Source organism: Felis catus, chromosome A1 (assembly GCF_018350175.1).
Source record: "Felis catus isolate Fca126 chromosome A1, F.catus_Fca126_mat1.0, whole genome shotgun sequence".
NCBI classification, from domain to species: Eukaryota; Metazoa; Chordata; class Mammalia; order Carnivora; family Felidae; genus Felis; species Felis catus.
The window spans coordinates 11690729-11710372 of record NC_058368.1 but is presented as its reverse complement, the minus strand read 5'-3'; the positions used below and the strand labels follow the sequence as shown (position 1 = coordinate 11710372).

The 19644-nt window shown below is 36.4% G+C and overlaps 1 protein-coding gene across 6 annotated transcripts in view; it reads left to right on the top strand.

Moving 5' to 3' along the window:
- LOC101080934 (NEDD4 binding protein 2 like 2) overlaps window positions 1-19644 on the top strand; it is a 74119-nt gene that overhangs the window by 19567 nt on the left and 34908 nt on the right. For 2 of the 6 annotated variants that reach the window (XM_006927220.5, XM_019825150.3), the window contains exon 6: window positions 1149-1295. In XM_006927220.5, the coding sequence (XP_006927282.2) occupies window positions 1149-1295 (147 nt within the window). Of the gene's footprint in view, window positions 1-1148; window positions 1296-6867; window positions 6887-6928; window positions 7217-19644 lie in introns of those variants that run through there. The other 4 variants (XM_045051637.1, XM_045051587.1, XM_045051689.1 and 1 more) reach the window with 4 other exon arrangements.

Here is a 19644-nt window from a genome sequence, read left to right as displayed (position 1 = left end):
TTGACAGATTTTTTTTGGTAAGTTGATTGAATTACCAATTCTGACATCTTGTGGATTTAGTTATATCTTGCCATTTCAACCTCATCCTTCCCCTGGCCCTTTTTTTTGTCTTCTAGTCCTTTTTGCTTTCTCTTCTCATCTTGACCATAATAGCAATAGTTTTAAAGCATAAACATTTCCTTTGTGTCCCTTTTCTGAGAAAAATTAATTAACATTAGTAAATCTAGAACTATAATCTTAAATGTAAAATATATTCTTGTGTGTTTTGCCATATCCAAGTCAAGTTACAGAAAACTACAAGGGTAAAATGTTAAAAGTTTTTTGAGGGTCAAGAGTAATTTTTAAACCACTTTTTGTTGTCGTAATTAAACTCACAAAATTATGTAAAATGTAAATATACAACTTAACAAATTTCCTGTGAGGTAAATATTCATTTAACCTTAGCCACATTATAAGAATATTATTAACACCTCAAAAGTTCTTCCAATTCCTTTTCCTAGTAACAATTTCCTGGTAATTACTTCCCTTTCTTTAATGCATCTTATTCTTTTCTTTTTTTTTTTAATGCATCTTTTTCTAAAACATCTTTTGCCTAACACCATGGTTTAATGCTTTTTTCAAATTTTATATAAATAAAATACAATGTATATTCATTGTGTCTAATTTCTGTCACTCAACATTTTGTTTTGTAAAATACGTCCAAGTTGTTTTATCTCTAATAATAATTTGGTGTTGATAATAAATTCTAAAAATACAGTAGGAAGTGTCCTAAAATAACTTAAAAAGTGATAAATATTCATATGACTTTTGTAAGTCCTAGAAGTCCACTCAATTCCTCTATAATTCCCAAAACACTGTCTTATAATCTTTGATTTGTTATTAGAAGCCAGGGGGAGATTAACTCCATGGTTCAGCAAATTGGTAGTTAGTTCTGTGTGAAGAAGATACTATCTTTTAACATTTTGTTGTGATTTATGGTGTCTTTCAGTATTTTTAAAATATTGTTAAAATTTTTGAGAGCCAGTATAAATTTTTTTTGTCCAAAATGTGTGTGAATGAGGTATATCTTTTAGTGTTTATTTGTAAAATATAATTTAGAATCTTTACTTTGTTACCCTAAAGAATTAAATCCTTTTCTTTTTTGGTAGGAGGAATAAACATGGTGTATCTCGAAAGAAGATTGCTCAGATGTTGGATCGTTACGAATACGAAATGTCCATCTCTATTGTAATGAATTCAGTGGAACCGCCACACAAAAGCACACAAAGACCTCCTCCTTCACAGGGGAGACAGAGGTGGGGAGGATCTCTAGGCTCACCTAATCAAGTCTGTGTTACAAATAATCATTAAGTTGGCTATTTTCAGCTAACACATTTGTTGCTTGCCCTTGAAAAAAATTAGTGAGCCTATCTTGAAGTTTAAATAGTTTCAAATAAAAAAAGACTACGTTGTCCCACAAGGGATGTTCCCAGCAAGTTGTTTAAATCCTAAGGTGTAAATAAAAATTATATAAAATGGTTTTTTAAATGTTTTTATAGTTTTTTTGTTGTAATTCCCTTGGTTATTATGAAAATATCTGAGTAGTGTGGGTAGGACCTAGAATGGTTTTTCTACAACTGAATTTTAAACTAATTTTAGCTATTTTGTAGATAATGTTGAACAGTTTTATAGCTCATATCTAAATCTAACTTTGCATAAAATGCTAGTAATTTTTCTTAACTACCTTTCCTACATTTAAATATGTAAGAAATACTAACTTTTTATAGGCACCTCAGTTGATTCCCCTATTCAGTACACAGGTAAAATTATGTTTCTGCAGATTCGTCTGTGTGACAAAAATATTTATAAGCTAATTAGAGCATATTGCTTAAATTCTCCATTAAATACTATATAGCAGTAGGTATGTCAACCACCTGGGTGGTTTTCTCCACAATGTACATATTCATAATATATCATATACATATTCATCACTCTTCTCAAACCATTGCCCTGCCCCTTCACACTCCCCAATTCTGGAGTGGATAAATAGGGAAATCACTGTATATTTAGAAAAAGCTCTTCAGGTTATTCTGATAATAAATCACTTTTCTCTATTTAATTTAACACAGTGTAATTCTAATATTAAAATTTTTTGGACAGGTCTTAGCATTAATTGTGAGAAGATTTGTCCTGTAGGATATTTTATTTCTTCTGGTTTTAATTTTTCTGTAGGCCAACTAGATGTCTCACTGGAGAGTTTTCTTTGTTAGATTGTGTTCTGTCACTTAAAATTTAAAACCTGAGATGGAATTCATTTCAGAGATTTTGTAATTCATCCTAATCTTTGGTTTGCTCTTTTTTTAGGAAAAAACCCCAGCTAATTACATGCTTTTTAAAAAATAATGTTTTGATCCTTCAAATGTTTTACATAATATTTCATGGTCCATTAACTGACTCCTAAACCAGCCCATCCTGAACCTAATAATCTGCCTTTATATGTTGTTTAAAAGCATTTGCTGTTCTTTTCAACTTTACTTTAAATGTTGTCCCACATCTATATATTACTTTTTAAGTAATACTAAGTGCAAGGCACAAAACTAAATATAGCACTCTCAACAAGGTCTGTTTTACATTGCCCTTTGTGAGATAAGAATATGATTTCTATTTATTTGTACTATTCAGTGCTGTTTACATTTGAATATTATCTTGCTCTATTTTGTTTAACACGTGTGTTTGTATGTATTTGTTCATCTTAACTAAATGTGATATAGTAGGAATATGCTAACCCATGTTTTGTGTGTAAATGTATATATATTTATATATATACACATTTTCTTCATCCAGTATTTTCACGTATTTTTTTTTATTTAAGGGTAACACTTCTTAGTATTTGGGCTTGCGTTTCCCATTATTTTATTTATCATGTAAGTTAGCACATTTTGAGAATAGTACAGAAGAATTTAATTTGGGGACAGATGAAAAATCTGTTAGATATATATACTATGTGTTCCTTTCCTTCTGTCTTTATAAAACTGTTGAGAGGAATAGTGCTGTGAATCTATAGATTTTGATTAATAGATGCTTAATATCTGTTAAGCACATTTTCAAGGAATTAGAGAATTGCCTTTGAAAGATTATTGTTATAAGGAAGTATGTTCATGTTAGTAGCCTGAAATAAATTTCCAGATTTTATAATGGATCAATTTCATCTTTTAGTACTTCTGAGTACTTAAATAATCATGTAGAGATCATTAATCATTGCTGATTTTTTAAATTATAGATCCATATTGAGGCAGGAGAATTAAATTCTGAAAGACTTTGAAGTTTTTTTGTTTTTTTTTTTAAAGACAAAATTAATTTAATAGTTCCACTAAGCATATTAAATCAGTAGTTCCCCCCTTAGCATTCTGGCTAATTTTTTTATTATTTGAACAATAACAGAACGAGCTATGAATATGCAATAAAAGATACCGTAGTCACTATTAGAAGTCATTGCTTTGATGTTAAAAATCTATAAAAATATGAAATTTACTGATTAAATATTTTCATCAAAATTTCTCTTCTATTCAGATATTTTTTTTTTTTAATTCAGTTATATTCTTAATGGAATAGCCCCCAGTTGCTATGCTATGAGTAGTAGGTCTCTATCCCAAAGAATAAAGGAGGCATTGGTCCTCATATTTAAATAAGGTAAAATACATTTAGTTACACAGAATGCAGCTTTGTTTTTTCATAGGCTTGGTGTAAAAATGCTTTTCCTTTTAATAAGCAGATTTATAATTTTCTATATGTCATAATCCTGCTAACAAAAATACTTATGTGGTAATTCAGTCAAAATTCTGGTACTGCTTTTTAGGTAGGTAATCTTTATTTTCAGTGTTCACTTTTCAAAAGAAATGTTAACTTTTTTATATTTTATGTCTGTTTTAAAGTAAGATTGTTTACAAAAGATTGGGTTGTGTTCTGTTGGAGCAATAGGGTGGATTTAAGTATTTGAAGTTTGCTGATTTCTTGTCTAATATAGATTGTGGAATTTTCTAGTTTTATGTATAGGTAAGTTTTGAAAGAATTCATGATTTCAAAGGACGTGAGATACTTGTTTTGACCAAATTCTAGTTTTTGTTATTGCAGAAATATCTGATTTTCTGAGTCTAGTTTTTTTTAAGTATTTATAAAGAAAATTGCTGGTGTTCTCTTCAGAAAATGTTGAAGAAATGTTGTTAATACATTAGTGCCTTGACTGGATGGTTTCGTTGTCTTCATTGAAGTTTTATGTAGTATTCTAACATGAATGCAGTCACTGAGAATTCATTATTAGGGCTGAAGATTTGTGTGTGTATGTTTTTAACATTTGCAACCCATATACATAGAGTAACACCTTAATCTAGAATCATGACAAAGTATTGTTTACTTTTGTTACAATGATCAGTCAGAATAAGTATTTGGTGGTAGCAGAAAAAGCAGGTTGAGTTACTGGTTTTTGAAGATCAATTTTATAGGTTAATAAAAGTTTTTTTTTCACTAAAATTGTTAGCTGTAATTCTTGTGAATTTACAGAGAAAGGTGGGATTATATTAAGGGATTAATGAATATCTTCTTTGGTAATGGTTTTCTTTCTCTTTACTGATTAAAATTGGCATGCCAATTTTTATTTTATTTTTAAAATTAAGGTTACTGTTAAACTAATTGGCCTCCTTATTTGTATATCAGATTTTTCCTTAAAATAGCCTTAGAATGGTAAAAAGTACTATTAAGTTTGTTGAACTAGGTCTTCAAGGAGGAGTGACTCTTGATTTTCTCCTGTGTCTTTTGATTCCTTTTTTTTACATTGCAAAGAAACATTTAAATCAGTTCAGCTGATTCAAACTGCTAAGTGTCCTGAGTCTAAAAAATTTTCATTTTTTTGCATGTTTTATAAATTGCAGAGCAAGACTTAAGATGTTTATAATTATGATTTTTGCAAAAACTTGTAATAGAATGGCTGTCATTTACCTCACTATCTTTATTTAGGCTATAGTAAAGGACATAATTTTTGTAATAGAATATACATTTGTAAGCTGAATTTTTAATATATCTCCTGTGGAAATTCTTAGTGCATTATCACCGTACACACAGAAACAAAGGGAAAGAGTAGCCCAAATAACTTTTTGAAGAAAGAACCTCAAGCTAGGGCTGTGTCTATTGGAAAGTTTTGACTTCTTGATACATTTAATAGTAGTTTATTTTAGTGATTTAGATTAGAAATAATCTTCTACTTTTTCCAAACAAATTTTGTTTTCTGGATAACCGTGTCATGTTCCAGGTGTGATGACTGCAGTAATCACATACTATAATATACTTCCCAGTGTAGAGCCCATTAATGTCAGTAGGCTGTCTTAAGTATGAATAAAATAGATTATTTAGTATGGACACAGTTATAGTTTGACTCCTAGTCTTAGAACTAGACCCAGTCACATTAAGAAGCATTGTACCTGCTTTGGTGAGTAACTGAAGACTTTATCTGGGAGTGTTGTCCAGTTGTAAATATTTCAGTGTTTGTTTTTTTTTTTTTTTTTTTTAATTGAACTTTTTGTAAATTAATGGGAAGATTGAGAGATTTTTAAGATGACACAGGGGCTTTTTGCCTCTGAACTTTATTAGTGACTAAAGGAAAAAAGTAAGAATAATCTGTTCATTCATGGTTAAAATTGCATGCAAGTTCAGTAGAGTCCATTGAAATAACTTTATGTAGATTATTTTCTTGTTTTGCAGTTCTAACTGCATTCTCAGGACATATAAATCCAAAGCTTTGCGCTTTGGGGTAGTTCATCTACAACTATTTATTGCAGTTGTACAACTTCGTACTATCTCTTCAGTTGTAATTCTGAACTCTTCAGTTTCTTAATATAACAAAATGAAATTTGATTTTGGGACGGGATTGTGGGTTTTTCCTCTGCCTTTATTCTTTTTTCTTTTTGTTTTTTTTTTCTGTCTTGTTAGTATTAGAAATTGTGTTTCTTGTTTCTTTCATAGTCTTTTCCCATACACATTTTCTGTCCATTTTCTGCTCAGCTATCCTTGTGTAACTTCATAACATTTTTAATGAAGATGATGGGATGGTAAGTGGCTGACAAAAATGGAGGTAACTTTTTCCCCTCCTATGTTTTACTGAACTCATTGTTCCTTATGAAACTTACTTCACCATGTTATATTTATAGACCAACAGCTTTGCAGTTAAGTTTCCTGACCCTGGTGTTTAGTTAGAACTTAGATATGAAAATCCTTGGAAAGATTTGTAAAAGTCTACCAATGGTTACTCATGGTTAAGAATCCCATAAACATGGCATAGGACTTGGATGTTTGAATTTGAGAAAAAGTATTTTATAACACTTAAGCATCATGATGATAGACTTGTTGGTAAGTAGTAGTTGGGAATTCAGTATTGTAGAATTCACTATTACATCATGATTCTGCAGTCCACCTTTATTAAAGAACTGAGTGATTTCGAAGGAAAGTTGATAGGTATTTTGAGTTTGACCTCTACAAGTGGATCTTCATATAGGGCAGTGCTGCTACAATGAACAACAGGAATTGAATAGCAATAAGTCTTAATATAATGTTCATTTAAGCAGCTGCCATTTATTTAATGCCTGTCAATGCCAGGCTGTGTTGTAAATGTGATTGTTAACAGTCTCTCAAGTTTTCATAACAGTCCTACAAGGGTTTTATGAAGAAGAAACAAAAACTTATCAGAGGTTATGCAACTTAGCCAACATAATTTCCCTAGGGAGAGAGATAACTGGGATCAAAATCTAGGTCAGGCATATTCCTTACTATATCCCATTTTATCTTTTAAACACAGCCTTCTTTTAAAAAAATATTATAAATTTAGGGTTTTTTTTTTTTAAGGTAGGAAAGAAATTCCGGTGAAGCATTGAATACATCTTTAATGGTACCTTTGAATTTGTAGGATTGAAGGTATGTTGATTTATCAACAAAAGTGAGTAAAGAAACCTGTAAGTGGCCATTTATCTACAGTGCTATTTTTAAGAGTCAAGATTACAAGTAAGATACCATTTAGTATTTAATATTTTCTATAAGATATACATTGATATAATTGATAATCATGTTTCAGCAACATCTTTGCAATTGAATTTTTACATATGCTGTTGTGCTTTAATGCTTAAAATTTAATTTCTAATATCAATGAGCTTGTGAAGTGTGTAGTATTCAATAAATGGATTGTTAAATTACATAAGCTGTTTGTTACACTGATTAAGTTTGAGGCAATGTTTCCCAGAAAAGGTCAACACTATGTGTAAGTGGTCTTAATTGATTTTTCTTTAACTGTTCACTTATTACTGAGTGTGCTGTAGTAGTAGATATTATGGCAATTACATCAGTTTTTTGAATTTCTGAAAAATTAAGCATTTCTGTCTTTTGAAATAGCATTTTCTTCTGTGTTGTTTAATTCTCCAAAATTAAAGAACAGTAGAAGAGGCAATTACTTAAGTTTACTATATAACTAATATCTTGAGTTAATTAGATTCTCCAAGGAAAACCTTTAAGTATGGAATGAAGAATTCTAACTTGATTATTGCCTTATTTTGTTTTAGTTAACTTAAATAGAAGGACTGGATCTTGTTTGGTTTTTCTTTTTTTTTTTTAATTTTTTTTTCAACGTTTTTTATTTATTTTTGGGACAGAGCATGAACGGGGGAGGGGCAGAGAGAGAGGGAGACACAGAATCAGAAACAGGCTCCAGGCTCCGAGCCATCAGCCCAGAGCCTGACGCGGGGCTCGAACTCACGGACCGCGAGATCGTGACCTGGCTGAAGTCGGACGCTTAACCGACTGCGCCACCCAGGCGCCCCTGGTTTTTTTTAATCTTCAGATTGTGATATGTTTATTTTTTATTTTATCAGAGGTAGAAGTTTTGTTAGAACAAGAAAGACTTCATGGAAACAGGAAGAGCATTGATTTCATTAATAGATTAAATTAGTTTTCAGTTCAGGACCTAGAAAGCAGTATATTGTGGAATTGAGGTTATTGAAATATAGTACAATGTAATACTAGCAAAGATGTAGTTAAAACATTTCAATTCAAATGTAAGTAAATTGAAGTATGTACAGGAAATGTGGTAGGGGCCTGGGCTAGTCATTTTGACTTCATTAAAAATTAATGAGAAAAAAAACAGCTTTTAAAAAAAATTCTGGGGAATGCTAGGAAAGAAATTGTTAAGGCTAGAAGGATAGGCTAGTGGTCCAAAGTGGTATTCTCCCTCCTTATCTTCCCTTTGCTTTTTAAGAACCAATAGAGCCCAAGCTATGAAGAAAGATGATCTTGTACCCTAAATGCCATGAAACGGGGTCTTCCTTGTCATCTTTGGTCACTACTGGGTCTTTGGATCTTTGTCCTTTAAAAAGAGTCAATAAAATATTTGTTGAGTATCCTTCCTAAAACTACCTTTTGATATCAAGGACACATTGGTCTAAGTAGAGTAATTTACAGGGTAGTTTGTAATTTAGGAAACCTGGAGCTGGAGTGTGAATTAGTTGGATTTGCTGCTTGCTAGGACCAGAGTGTGCAGACCAGCAGGGAGGAGTCCTCTTCCACTTCACTTGGTGCATCTGGTGCCATCAGAGCCTTTTGTTTTGGATTTTGTACCAGTGGTCTTTAGATTTGTGATTTATGATCAAGAAACTAAATCCTAGAATACAGATAAATAAGGCAACCTTGAGGCTTTTGATTATCCATTTCTTTTAGGGTCATTTAGAGATTATTCTCTTGCTTTTTGCTTTAACCCTTTGCAGAATTCTTAGACAACCTGTGAAAAATACTTCAGGTATTTGTCCTAAAGTCATTTTTCAGAGCCCTTCTTCTGAAGCACTGTGATCCTAAGTCTAATTAGAAAAAAAAAAAAATCAGGGGCGCCTGAGTGGCTCAGTCAGTTAAGCCTATGACTCTTGATTTTGGCTCGGGTCATGATCTCATAGTTTGTGAGTTTGGGCCCCATGTTTGGACCTCACTTCTCTCTCCTCTCAGCACAGAGCCTGCTTCAGATCCTCTGTTGTCTCCCTCCTTCCCCCACCTTCAAAAATAAATAAACATTAAAAAAAACTTTTCTTTTTTTGGTTTGTTGTCCTACTTAGAACACTTTTCAGAATATTTATGGCATGATTTTAGTGGAAAGAACACATCATTGCAAGAGTCGGGCAGTCTGAGTTCTACTTCCATTCTCTCTTCTATTTCAGTGGAGAGGGTAGCCCTCCTCCAATCTAAGGTAAATAAGTATACCTGTAGTCTGGATTACATCTCTTAACTACTTTCAGGAATCTTTATATGTTGACAATTATTCCTTCTCTCTGTAATTTCAATCTTGCTTTCTTTCCTTAAATCCACATTCAGACGTGGTCAGGTCTCATCTCTTAAAGCCCCTCTTTATTGTCACCACTTCTTTATAGCCAGACTCCTCTAAAGAACTGTGCACACCTATTGTCATGTTCCCTTCAACCATTTTTTTTTTTTAATGTTTGTTTATTCTGAGAGAGACAGTGAGCATGTGAGCAGGGAGGGCAGGGGCAGAGAGAGAGAACCCCAAGCCAACTCTGTGCTGTTAGCCTCAGAGCAGGACCGCAGAAGGTGCTGGATCTCACAAACTGAACCACTGAGCCATGAGACCCTGACCTGAGCTGAAATCAAGAGTCGATGCTTAACCGATTGAGCCACCCAGGCACCCTCCCCTCAGCTGCGTTTGATACTATTCAGCCCATTCCCGTTTTAGCTTCTTCCTCTACCATTTTAGATTTTAAGGTTTCCAGAATGTTCCTCTGTGTTGATGAGCCTTTTTCAGTTCCCATACGATGACTCAGCAAGCATTTGACTCGATCACTTTTTTCCTTAAAATATTTTTCCCTGATGAGGTTTTTGTTCCTATCTCTGCATACTTCTCGGTCTCATTTGCTGCCTTTCTTGGTTTTTATTTTTCCAAATTCTTTTCAGTTTTAGTTCTAGACCACCTTCTGTTCTTACTCTTCGCTTTCCCTAGGAGATTTCATCATTTCTTACTTGGACATAGTAGTCTCACTTTTTTCTTCGCTGCCCTGTAGTTTTATCAACAGAGCAACTAATCTATAATTCAAAAAAAAATTAATATAAACTTTCCCTGACTATTCCAATCTAATGTGAAATAGCCCCATCCCTGTCACTCTTATTACATTGTCCTGTTTTGTCTTCATCATGGTACTTACTAGTAATTGAAGTTACCTTATTTGGTACTGGTTTGTTGAGGGTCTTCCTGAACAAGAATGTAAGTCCCAAGAGAACTTGTTTATTTTGTCCACAGCTATATCCACAGAATCTAAACCAGTGCCTGTAATACTATAGGAGCTCGTTAAATATTGGCTGAAGGATGGTGTACCCACTGCTTCTGTATTAACAATATTGATCCCCAAGTGTATTTTCTACAGACCTGTCCTTTGAGTCCTTTGACTGTTTACTTAACTGCCTACCTGATATTTCTGCTAATAAGATGAGCAGTGATCGTCTTGAAAGATTGAGCAGTGATCTTTTCTCCCATCTCTGGATTTCTAGGATTTCCTTGCATAGTGAATCAATCTACCATCCATTTCTGCAAGCCAGAAACTTGGGAGTCTTCTTTAATGCTTCCTTTCCCTCTTCATATTCAGTTCATCAACCAGGGTCTGTGGATTTTGTCACTTAAAAAATACCTTTTGAATCTCTCTCTCCATTTTTGACTGCCATCTTTCTAGTTTGAATTATCATCTGGTTTATCTCTTACTGAGACTAGCGTCCCCACATCAGTACTTGCTCTGTTCTACCCTTTCTTTGCACAGTCTAACCAGACTAAAGTATAATGGACATATGGAAAAGTACTTAAATTATAAGCATACAGCTCAAAATTTCACAAAGTGAACATATCTATGTAACCAGAGTTCTGCTCAAGAAATAGAACATTACCAGCACCTACCTTGCCTGAGTGATCTTTGTAAAAAGAAAATATAATCACATGTAAAACTTTTCAGATGCTTTCCATTGCTGTTAGGCTAAAGACCCTGGGTGATGTGACCCCTACCTTCCTATCCAACCTCATGTTTTATTACTCTTCTTACTTTCTGTATTCCAGCCCTACTGACCACCTCTCAGTTCCTTGACTGTGCTGTTCAGTTTCCCTTCCTGGAGAGTTCTGTGTGCACACCCCCCCCCCCCTCCATACTCATCCTTCAGATTTGAGCTCTTCAAGGAAGCCATTTTGGACATAGCAGGCTTGGTGGGGTCCAAAATACATGTTATATGTTCTCATGTACTTTTTCTTTACCAATTTGTATGAGTAGATGATTGTTTCCACTCATTATTTTTAAATCAGAGATTTTGAGCGCGTCTTTATATCTGTTTTGCTTACCATTACATAGTCATCAGCTAGCACAGTGGCTAGGAAAAAGTGATATTCAGTATTCATAAAATAAGTGAATATGAGTGGTTGTCAGCCCATTATGGGCTGAATTGTGTCTCCTCAAAGTTCATGTGTTGAAGTCCTCATCCCCAGTACCTAGAATGTGACTCTTTGGATACAGGGCATTTAAAGGTAATTAAAATAAAATGAGATCATATGGGTTGGGCCCAAATCAAATATGACCGGTGTACTTATAAGAAGAAATTAGGATAAAATGCACACAAAGGGAAGACCTTGTGAAGACACAGCCAGCCAACCTTAAAAGGCAACAAGAGAGACCTTTGAAGAAAACAATCCTGATCTTGGAATTCTAACCTCCAGAATTGTGGGAAAATTAATTTTTGCTATTTAAGCCACCCAATCTGTGGTACCTTGTAGATTTGGCAAACTAACAATAGATTTTTGTATTGAGAATTGGTATGCTGCTTTAACAAATACATAGAAATATTGGAGTAGCTTTGGAACTGGGTATGGTAGAGGTTTGAAGAATTTTGAGGTGCATTTTAGAGAAAGCCAAGGTTGCCCCAGGAGATTGTGGGTAGAAATGTGGACGTTAAAGGTGATTCTGGTAAGGGCCATGAAAAGAAAGAGCTATTGAAATGGCTTCTGTTGTCTTAGATACACATACGTGCTCATGAACAGAATGTTGGTAGAAATGTGAAAGATGTTTTGGTGAAGCCTCAGATGGAAGTGTTATTGGAGAATGGACAAAAGGTGATCTTGTTAGAATGTGGCAAAGAACTGACTGAACTGTATTCCAGTGTTTTGTGGAAAATAGAACTTGTATAATGAACTTGAATATTTTAGCTGAGAGTTCTTTTTTTTTTTTTTTTTATGTTTATTTTTTGAGAGAGAGAGAGCAGAGGAGGGTCAGAGAGTGAGAGGGGGACACAGAATCTGAAGCGGGCTCCAGGCTCCAAGTTGTCAGCACAGAGCCCGACACAGGGCTCAAACCCACCAACCATGAGATCATGACCTGAGCGAAGTTGGACGCTCAACTGAACCACCCAGGCGCCCCATTTTAGCTGAGAGTTCTAAGCAAAGTGTAAGAGCACAGCCTGGTTTCTCCTTGCTTATAGTAAAATGCAAGAGAGAGAAATTGAGGAAGGAATTGTTAAGCAAAAAGGAACCAAACTTGTGTGAAAAGTTCTCAGCCTGTGCTTATTATGAAGACTTAGAAAGTATGTGTTCTCGAGACAACATCAAGGTTGTTGCTAAACAACTATTTGCTAAAGAGAATACAGGCATGTGACTTATGGATGCATTAAGTTGTCTCAGCAGAACTAGAGCTGAAGTAATGCTAGCAGAAACCCTAACAGCTTGGACCGAAAGGATGAAACAGAATGAAATGAGGGGAAGTGCTCAGACTTCTGGGTTTCCATAAGTCAGTAGAACCGGCTGGCTGTGATCCTGTGTTGTCCTCATGGTTGTGATCATGTGTTATCCTTCAAGAACATAGAAGAATGTCCCTAAATGTTGTTCAGAGGCTGCCGCCAGGGCTGCCACTGCCATCATGGGATCGGAGCCCCAAGCCTGAGGACGTAGGGCTACCGCACTTGTGGGCCAGAAAGGCAGGGCCTCCAGCCCAGGGGGCCCAGGGGACAGAGTATGGAGCCAAAGAATAATTATTCTTTAGCCTTAAAATCTAATGGAATTTGCCTTGCTAGTTTTTGAACTTGTTTGGGAACCATTACCCCTTTCTTTCTGATTTTTCCCTTTTGGAATGAGAATGTCTATCCTATGCCTGTCCCACCATTGTATTTTGAAAGCAGGTAACTTAACTAGGTTCACAGTTCACAGTTGGAGAGGAATTTTACCTCAGGGTGAATCACAACTCAGGTCCACCCATACCTGATGTAAATGATATTTAGATGACTTATTAGAGTTGATGCTGGAATGAATTTAGACTTGGGGGGCTGTTGGGATGACGTGAATATATTTTGTGATGAGAAGAACATGAATTATGGAGACGGTAGAGTGTTATTGGCTGACTTAAGTTCCCTCAAAATTATATGCTGGACTCCTAATACCCAGTACCTCAGAAGGTAACTATATTTGGAGATAGGGCCTTTAAAGAGGTAATTAAGATAAAATATGGTCATATGGATGAGCTCTAATTTAATATGACTGGTGTCCTTATAAAAAGAGGATATTAGGACACAGACACACAGAAAGGAAGACCATATGAAGACACTGGAGGAAGACAGCCATCTGCCAGCCAAGGAGAGAGGCCTTAGAAGAAAACAACCCTGCTGACACTTCATTCTCAGACTCAAAACCTCCAGAATTCTGAGAAAATAAATTTCTGTTGATTAAGCCACCCAGTCTGTGGTACTTTGTCATAGCCTTACCAAACTAATACACTGCTATTACACTAGCTAGCTGAGAGGCATTTCCTTCTCTCTTTTGCGTCCTTCATGTGTAAAATAAGGATACTTGACTGGATCATTGGTTCTTAAGTTTTAATTCAAAGACTTCTTTTGGAAATAGCGTGGGTTTCATTAAGAAGTATACAGTGGATTGCCTGACACTGGAGGTGTTCACAGTATAATTGAGTTCTGTGTTTCAGACTGTTCCTTCAAGGCGCCTTAGGGACTGTTGTGAAGGACGGAAACCTCCACTTGTAGTAGAGCACAGAATTCAAAATTGCATAATTAGAAGATAAGTTGCAGTTCTGACTGCAGCTTGGGTAAGCCACTTAACTTTCTGAAACTTTTCCTTGTAAGTTTAAGGACAGTACCTTTCCAATCTATAATGTAGGGTTATTGGATGAATTAAATGAGAAGACTATGTTAGAATTTTAACTGAAATAGCTCTTTTAGCCTTGAGATTCCATGATTTTGTTTTGCCTTTTGATAATTTCATCTCTTTTGATATATACTAGGAATAGGCAGAGAAGGAAACAAATTGATTTTTTAAAAATTTATATTTATTTGTTTTGAGTGAGAGAGCGCGTGCACGTGTGAGAGCCAGGGAGGCGCAAAGAGGGAGAGAAAATCCCAAACAGGCACCACACTGAGTGTGCAAAGTGCGGCTTGATTTCCTGACCACAAGATCATGACCTGAATGGATATCAAGAGTTGGAGGCTGAACCAACGGAGCCACCCTGGCACCTCCAAACCAATGGATTTTTATACCAGTTAGAAGTGCTGAGAGATACCTAGAAGGAAAAGTTTGGTGTTCTAGTTATTAAATTTGTCAAAGATATTCATATTCTTCTTTAACAAAGACATTTGAGTTAAGCTGTAGAATAGCTCAAAACAATTTATGTTGCTGCATGTGCCTTTTTCTCCTACAGTTCACTATTGGTTCACCTGTGTTGTGTGGACTGTTGGTACGATCCAATCAATTTGATATTCCCGTGTTTACTGATAAATTTAGTATGATTAGTTTCACAGAGCAGTGTATTGGCAAGACCATGCAAACATATTTCTTTAAAAGAAGAAAGAAAGATTTTTTTGGTTTGTTTTAATGTCAAGCATAATAAAAGTAGTGAGGCTCTGTCCCCATCCCACCTTGGTCTTCATGGTGACAATTTTCCCCTTGTTTTTCATACATGACATTCTATATAATGTTCATGTAATGGTGTGTGATACTAGCTTACCTGTAATTCTGTGAAACAGTTCATTGCAGCCTGGGCTTCTATGAAATGAATTATTCAAGATGGGAACATCAGTTTGAGTGTATGTCAGCTTTCTATTTTTGTAATACAGTTAGAGTTGTTACAGGATTCATTAGACAAACGGGAAGAAGGTTTATGTTGGAAGGTAAGAAGCAGTTTGTAATATTTTAAGATGTAATTTACTAGTACCTTGGGGTGCTTGGGTGGCTCAGTCCATTAAGCATCTGACTCTTGATCTCTGCTTAGGTCATGATCTCACAGTTTGAGATCAAGCCCCATGTTAGCGCAAAGTCTGCTTGGGATTTTCTCTCCCTTTCACTCTGCCCCTCCCCTGTTCATGCTCACTCTCTAAATAAATAAATAAATAAATAAACAAACAAACAGACTAAAAAACACAATTAGTAGTACCTCAAATATAGCATTCTAACTTTTTAATAACATACCATTCTTCTTGACTCAGATTATTTTGTACTCTTACAGTGAAGAAGAAATTACTATATTTAGAAACAATTTGCTTATAGAAAAATAAGGTTATCTGTAAGTAGAATAAATACCATTCGACAAGGGAAATCAGAATAAATAGCAGTTTTTAATTAGTCTTGAGACTTTCCAAGCAAGATGTCAATAAATTGTTGTGGTATGGAAATTTTGTGGAATGTTCAAGACCTGTGTGTTCGGTTTTTTGAACTCTCCCTTTATAGGTTAGACTTACTGAGGGCACAGAGCCTCTAGTAGTTCTTCAGAACAGAAGCTCAGGGGAGCATCTTGCCCATGGCAGTAATGAGAGCCGTAGTGGGTCTTAAGTTTAAGTCTGAGAAAACACTAAGATTATGCTGAGGAGACAGAAGTTCAGTCAATAAATATGAAGCAAGGTATGGTAAACTGGAAGCCACAGAGAGTCTGGAACCAGAACCTGAAATGGAATGGAGTACAGTGGGCTCCACACAAGAAGTCATGAGTGGTGTTGAAATACTGGAGGCTTGCTTTACTGGTTGTTGGCCATATCATTCCTTGGTGGGCAATGGACTACTTTTAAGTTACAGAATTGGACTAGGAAAACAAGGCTTCTTCCTTGAATTGTCTTGCCTACTGCGTATCAGAATGCTTTATGTTTTTCCTAAGTACATCAGCCGTATCATGACCCTTGGGACAATCTATGCAAACATGTAGTAGATGGACTTAGTGCAGTAGGGAAATAGGTGGAAACAGAAGCTACTGGGGATGGAGTGGTGGTTTCTTATTGGAGGAATGTGGTTGGGAAATATGAGCCAGTAGTGAGAAGAGACAGTAAGGTGTTTGTGCATCAACGTGTAGCAGTGGAGTTACTTCTCTACTGTTCAGTTAATGAGTTGGTTGTCATTGAGTGAAATGTGGAAGAATAGGTTCAGGGAAGTCTTTCTGGAGGAGTTGATGGCTAAGCCTCGTCTAAAAGTGGGATTTAGCAAGGAAAAGAGTATAGGAAAAGGCTTGTAAGGCAATAGCCACTGAATGATTAAGGACTCGGAAGCAGCAAACAGTAATGCATTTATTCATGTGCATATTTACTCAGTATTTCGTGAGTGCCTACTATGTGCCAGGCATTGTTTTAGGTGATACAGCAGTGAACAAAATAGACAAACCCTCTGCCCTTTTGGAGTCAGTGTAGGGAAGCAGATTGTATACCAATAAATAAGTACCAAATAGGTCAGATGATAAGTGCTATGGGAAAAGTTGAAGCAGCATAAATGGGACAGGGAGGTGGGGTGTAGGGGAATGGGTGCTACTTTACCTGGAGTCATCAGTGAAGGCCTAATTGAAGAGGTAACATTTGGGGAAAGACTTGAAGAGAGTGAATTAGCAAAGACAGCAGAGAGGGAAGAGCAATTCAGACAGTGGATCCTACAAGTGAGGGCCCAGATGAGGTGGGGCTGTGCTTGGTGTAGTTAAGGACTCCAGGAGATCCATTTGCTTGGAGCCATTGATCATAGAGCAAAATAGAAGAGAGTCCAAGAGGAAGAAGCAACCAGATAACATGAGCCTTGAAAACTATTGAAGGAACATAGGCCTTTACTCTGCTTGAAACTGTCTGAGAGTTCTGAGTATGCTCAGAACTTATGTTTTGAGTTACACAAGTCATTTCTGGCTGCTGTCTTGAGAATCAGTTTTAGGCAAGAGTGGAAGCAGGGCTCTTGCCATAATGCAAGTGAGAGATGATTGTGACTTCAACCAGGGGGTAAAGATGGTGGTGAGGATTGTTGAAGCTGAGTTGTCAGGATTTGCTGAGTAGATCAAATCATGGATATGAGAGAGAAAAAGTTGCAGTTTATTGGGAAATGATGTATTGGAGGAGGAGCACATTTGGAAAGGAAAACAGATATTCTGTTCTCGACATGTTAAGTTTGAGGTGCTGCCTCTGGAATGCATCTGAATGGAGATGAAGAATATGTCGTGTGCTTAGGGGAGAGGTCTGGGCTAGAAATACAAATTTGGGTATGGGTGGGAAAGCAGGTTTTTTGTTGTTGGAACAACATTTGGCAGTGGTTTGATGGAGGTATAGAGTAGTGGAAGATAACTCCAGGCATCAGTTCTCAGTCTTTTCCTCATGACACAGAAAACAAAATTTGCAGGATTTGCTGGAGTAAATGGACCAGCCTACTCTTCCCAAGGCTCCTGGTCCTAGGGCTTGGGAGCTCCACCTGCCATAGGCTCCATTCAGTGGTCTCCTCTTTTACCCATTTGAGGCATTGCCAAGCACACAGATTGGGAAGTTCTGCTCTAGAGAAATAGTCAGATCAAGGGGTCAAATCTAGGAGAGCCTGACACAGTGTTAATGAGCTAAGACTTTGTCTTGCAGATAATGGTTATCACCAAAGAGATTTCAGCAGAAATGTGTCATAGTTGCATTTGTTTTAGATAGGCACCTTTCAAACTATGGTGAAAAATTAGTTTTTAAAAATTTCTAATCTATCACAGTCTGATACCTTAGTGAAGTGAATTACTAGAAAAAAATTTTAGGTAAAATATTTTATTAACTTCAACAGATATAAAAATCCAGATTGCTATACAAGTTTGTAAAACTTACTGCCAATTTCTGTATTTATCCTTTTGTGGGCTAGTAGCAGACTGCTCATGGACTGGCATCAGTGCGGATGATACTTTTGAGTAGCAGTGTTTGGAATGGAGTATACTTGACAGAGAAGTAATAGAAAGAAACATCTGTAGACATCTTGTCAGTTAGTTGGAAAGCCACCAAACCTTTTGTTGTGTTTGTTGAATAGGTGGGGTGGCCTGAGGCAGCCTCCCAAGGCAGTGGTTTGACAGAGGTCTAAAACTCGGGGTAGAGCTTACTCTACTGATAAGTACAGTGGCCATTCTGATAGCGTGGTCTCTTCCATTTCTTCGCCAGCATTCTGCTTTTGGGGAGCCCTCCAGGGTTGTCCTGAACTTGGTCAAGCATAGCTTATGTTTAACCATCTCTTGGTAGGTAAAATTTGATTATTTGCTTTAGTTTCCATGGTGACCAGATGGTTACAAAGGATTTGGGTGGAACATGGTAGAGTGACATTGTTGTCGCCTGTTTTCCATTGTTGTCGCAAAAAAAAAAAAACCCACCTGGGTTGTTTTAGATGTCTGATATATAGGTTATAAAAAACTAAAAACTTTTAGGAGGAGCAAGGAGGCCTTTCTGAATTGATTACAATTAAAGATGAGTGGAATGATTCACTGTTCTGCATAGTTAGTGCATGAAGGCTACCCTTGTCCTAGGAGAGCCACTGTTCCTTGTTTTTCTGTTTTTGTTCCCCTAATAAAAATATCAGTATTTATCGGAAGAAGATGGAGTCCTCCTGAACCCATGTTATGTTTCTCTGTCTCTATTTGAGAGGACCCGAGCTGCCCCCTGGAAGTAAATATACCCATCTGACAGGGTCACCAAGTATGTTATTTAGTCAAACTTTTTTTTGGTTTGTTTAAAAAGGGCCTTTTTGTCTGTGATAAGCACAAGTATACTTCCATTGGTATGGACTCCTCACCACACCCCTCCCTAACCCTACCCCTCCTAACTTGGGCTGTCCGATCAAGTCTTGGGCAAGAATAGTGAGAAGGCGTTATCGGGTCAGAACCCATATTCTTAAGGAAGCTGATAGATTCAAGAGTTCTTATTGATAGAAATACACTCTGAGTGAGGGAGTCATTGCAAGATGGCTCTTGAATATGCAGTCAGAATTTGGGATTTGGTGGCATGTCAGCTAACTGAACTGCCCCTTGGCACAGTCGATGAGTATCTTTATCTTCCTTGCCAGGGGTGTGTATCTGGTATGTCCGAAGGGTGGTCAAAACCCAGAGGTGGTGTGATTGCATATATGTTTTTGCAGAGGTAATATTCAAATTATTTAATCGTCGGTGTGGTCAGCCAGTTGGCCACCTTGCACATCTCTCTATCTCAGAAAAAATCCTGAGGGAATCAGTGGTGAGTAGTAACAGCCTTTTGGTCAGAGGACCAAAAGAGCACCAGACCTTTGCCTACTGGGGTGCCAGTGCTACTGCTGCTGGTATCTCATCTCATCTCCCACTGTCTTCCAGGCCAGCTCTAGCAGAGGGGACACGGAGGAAC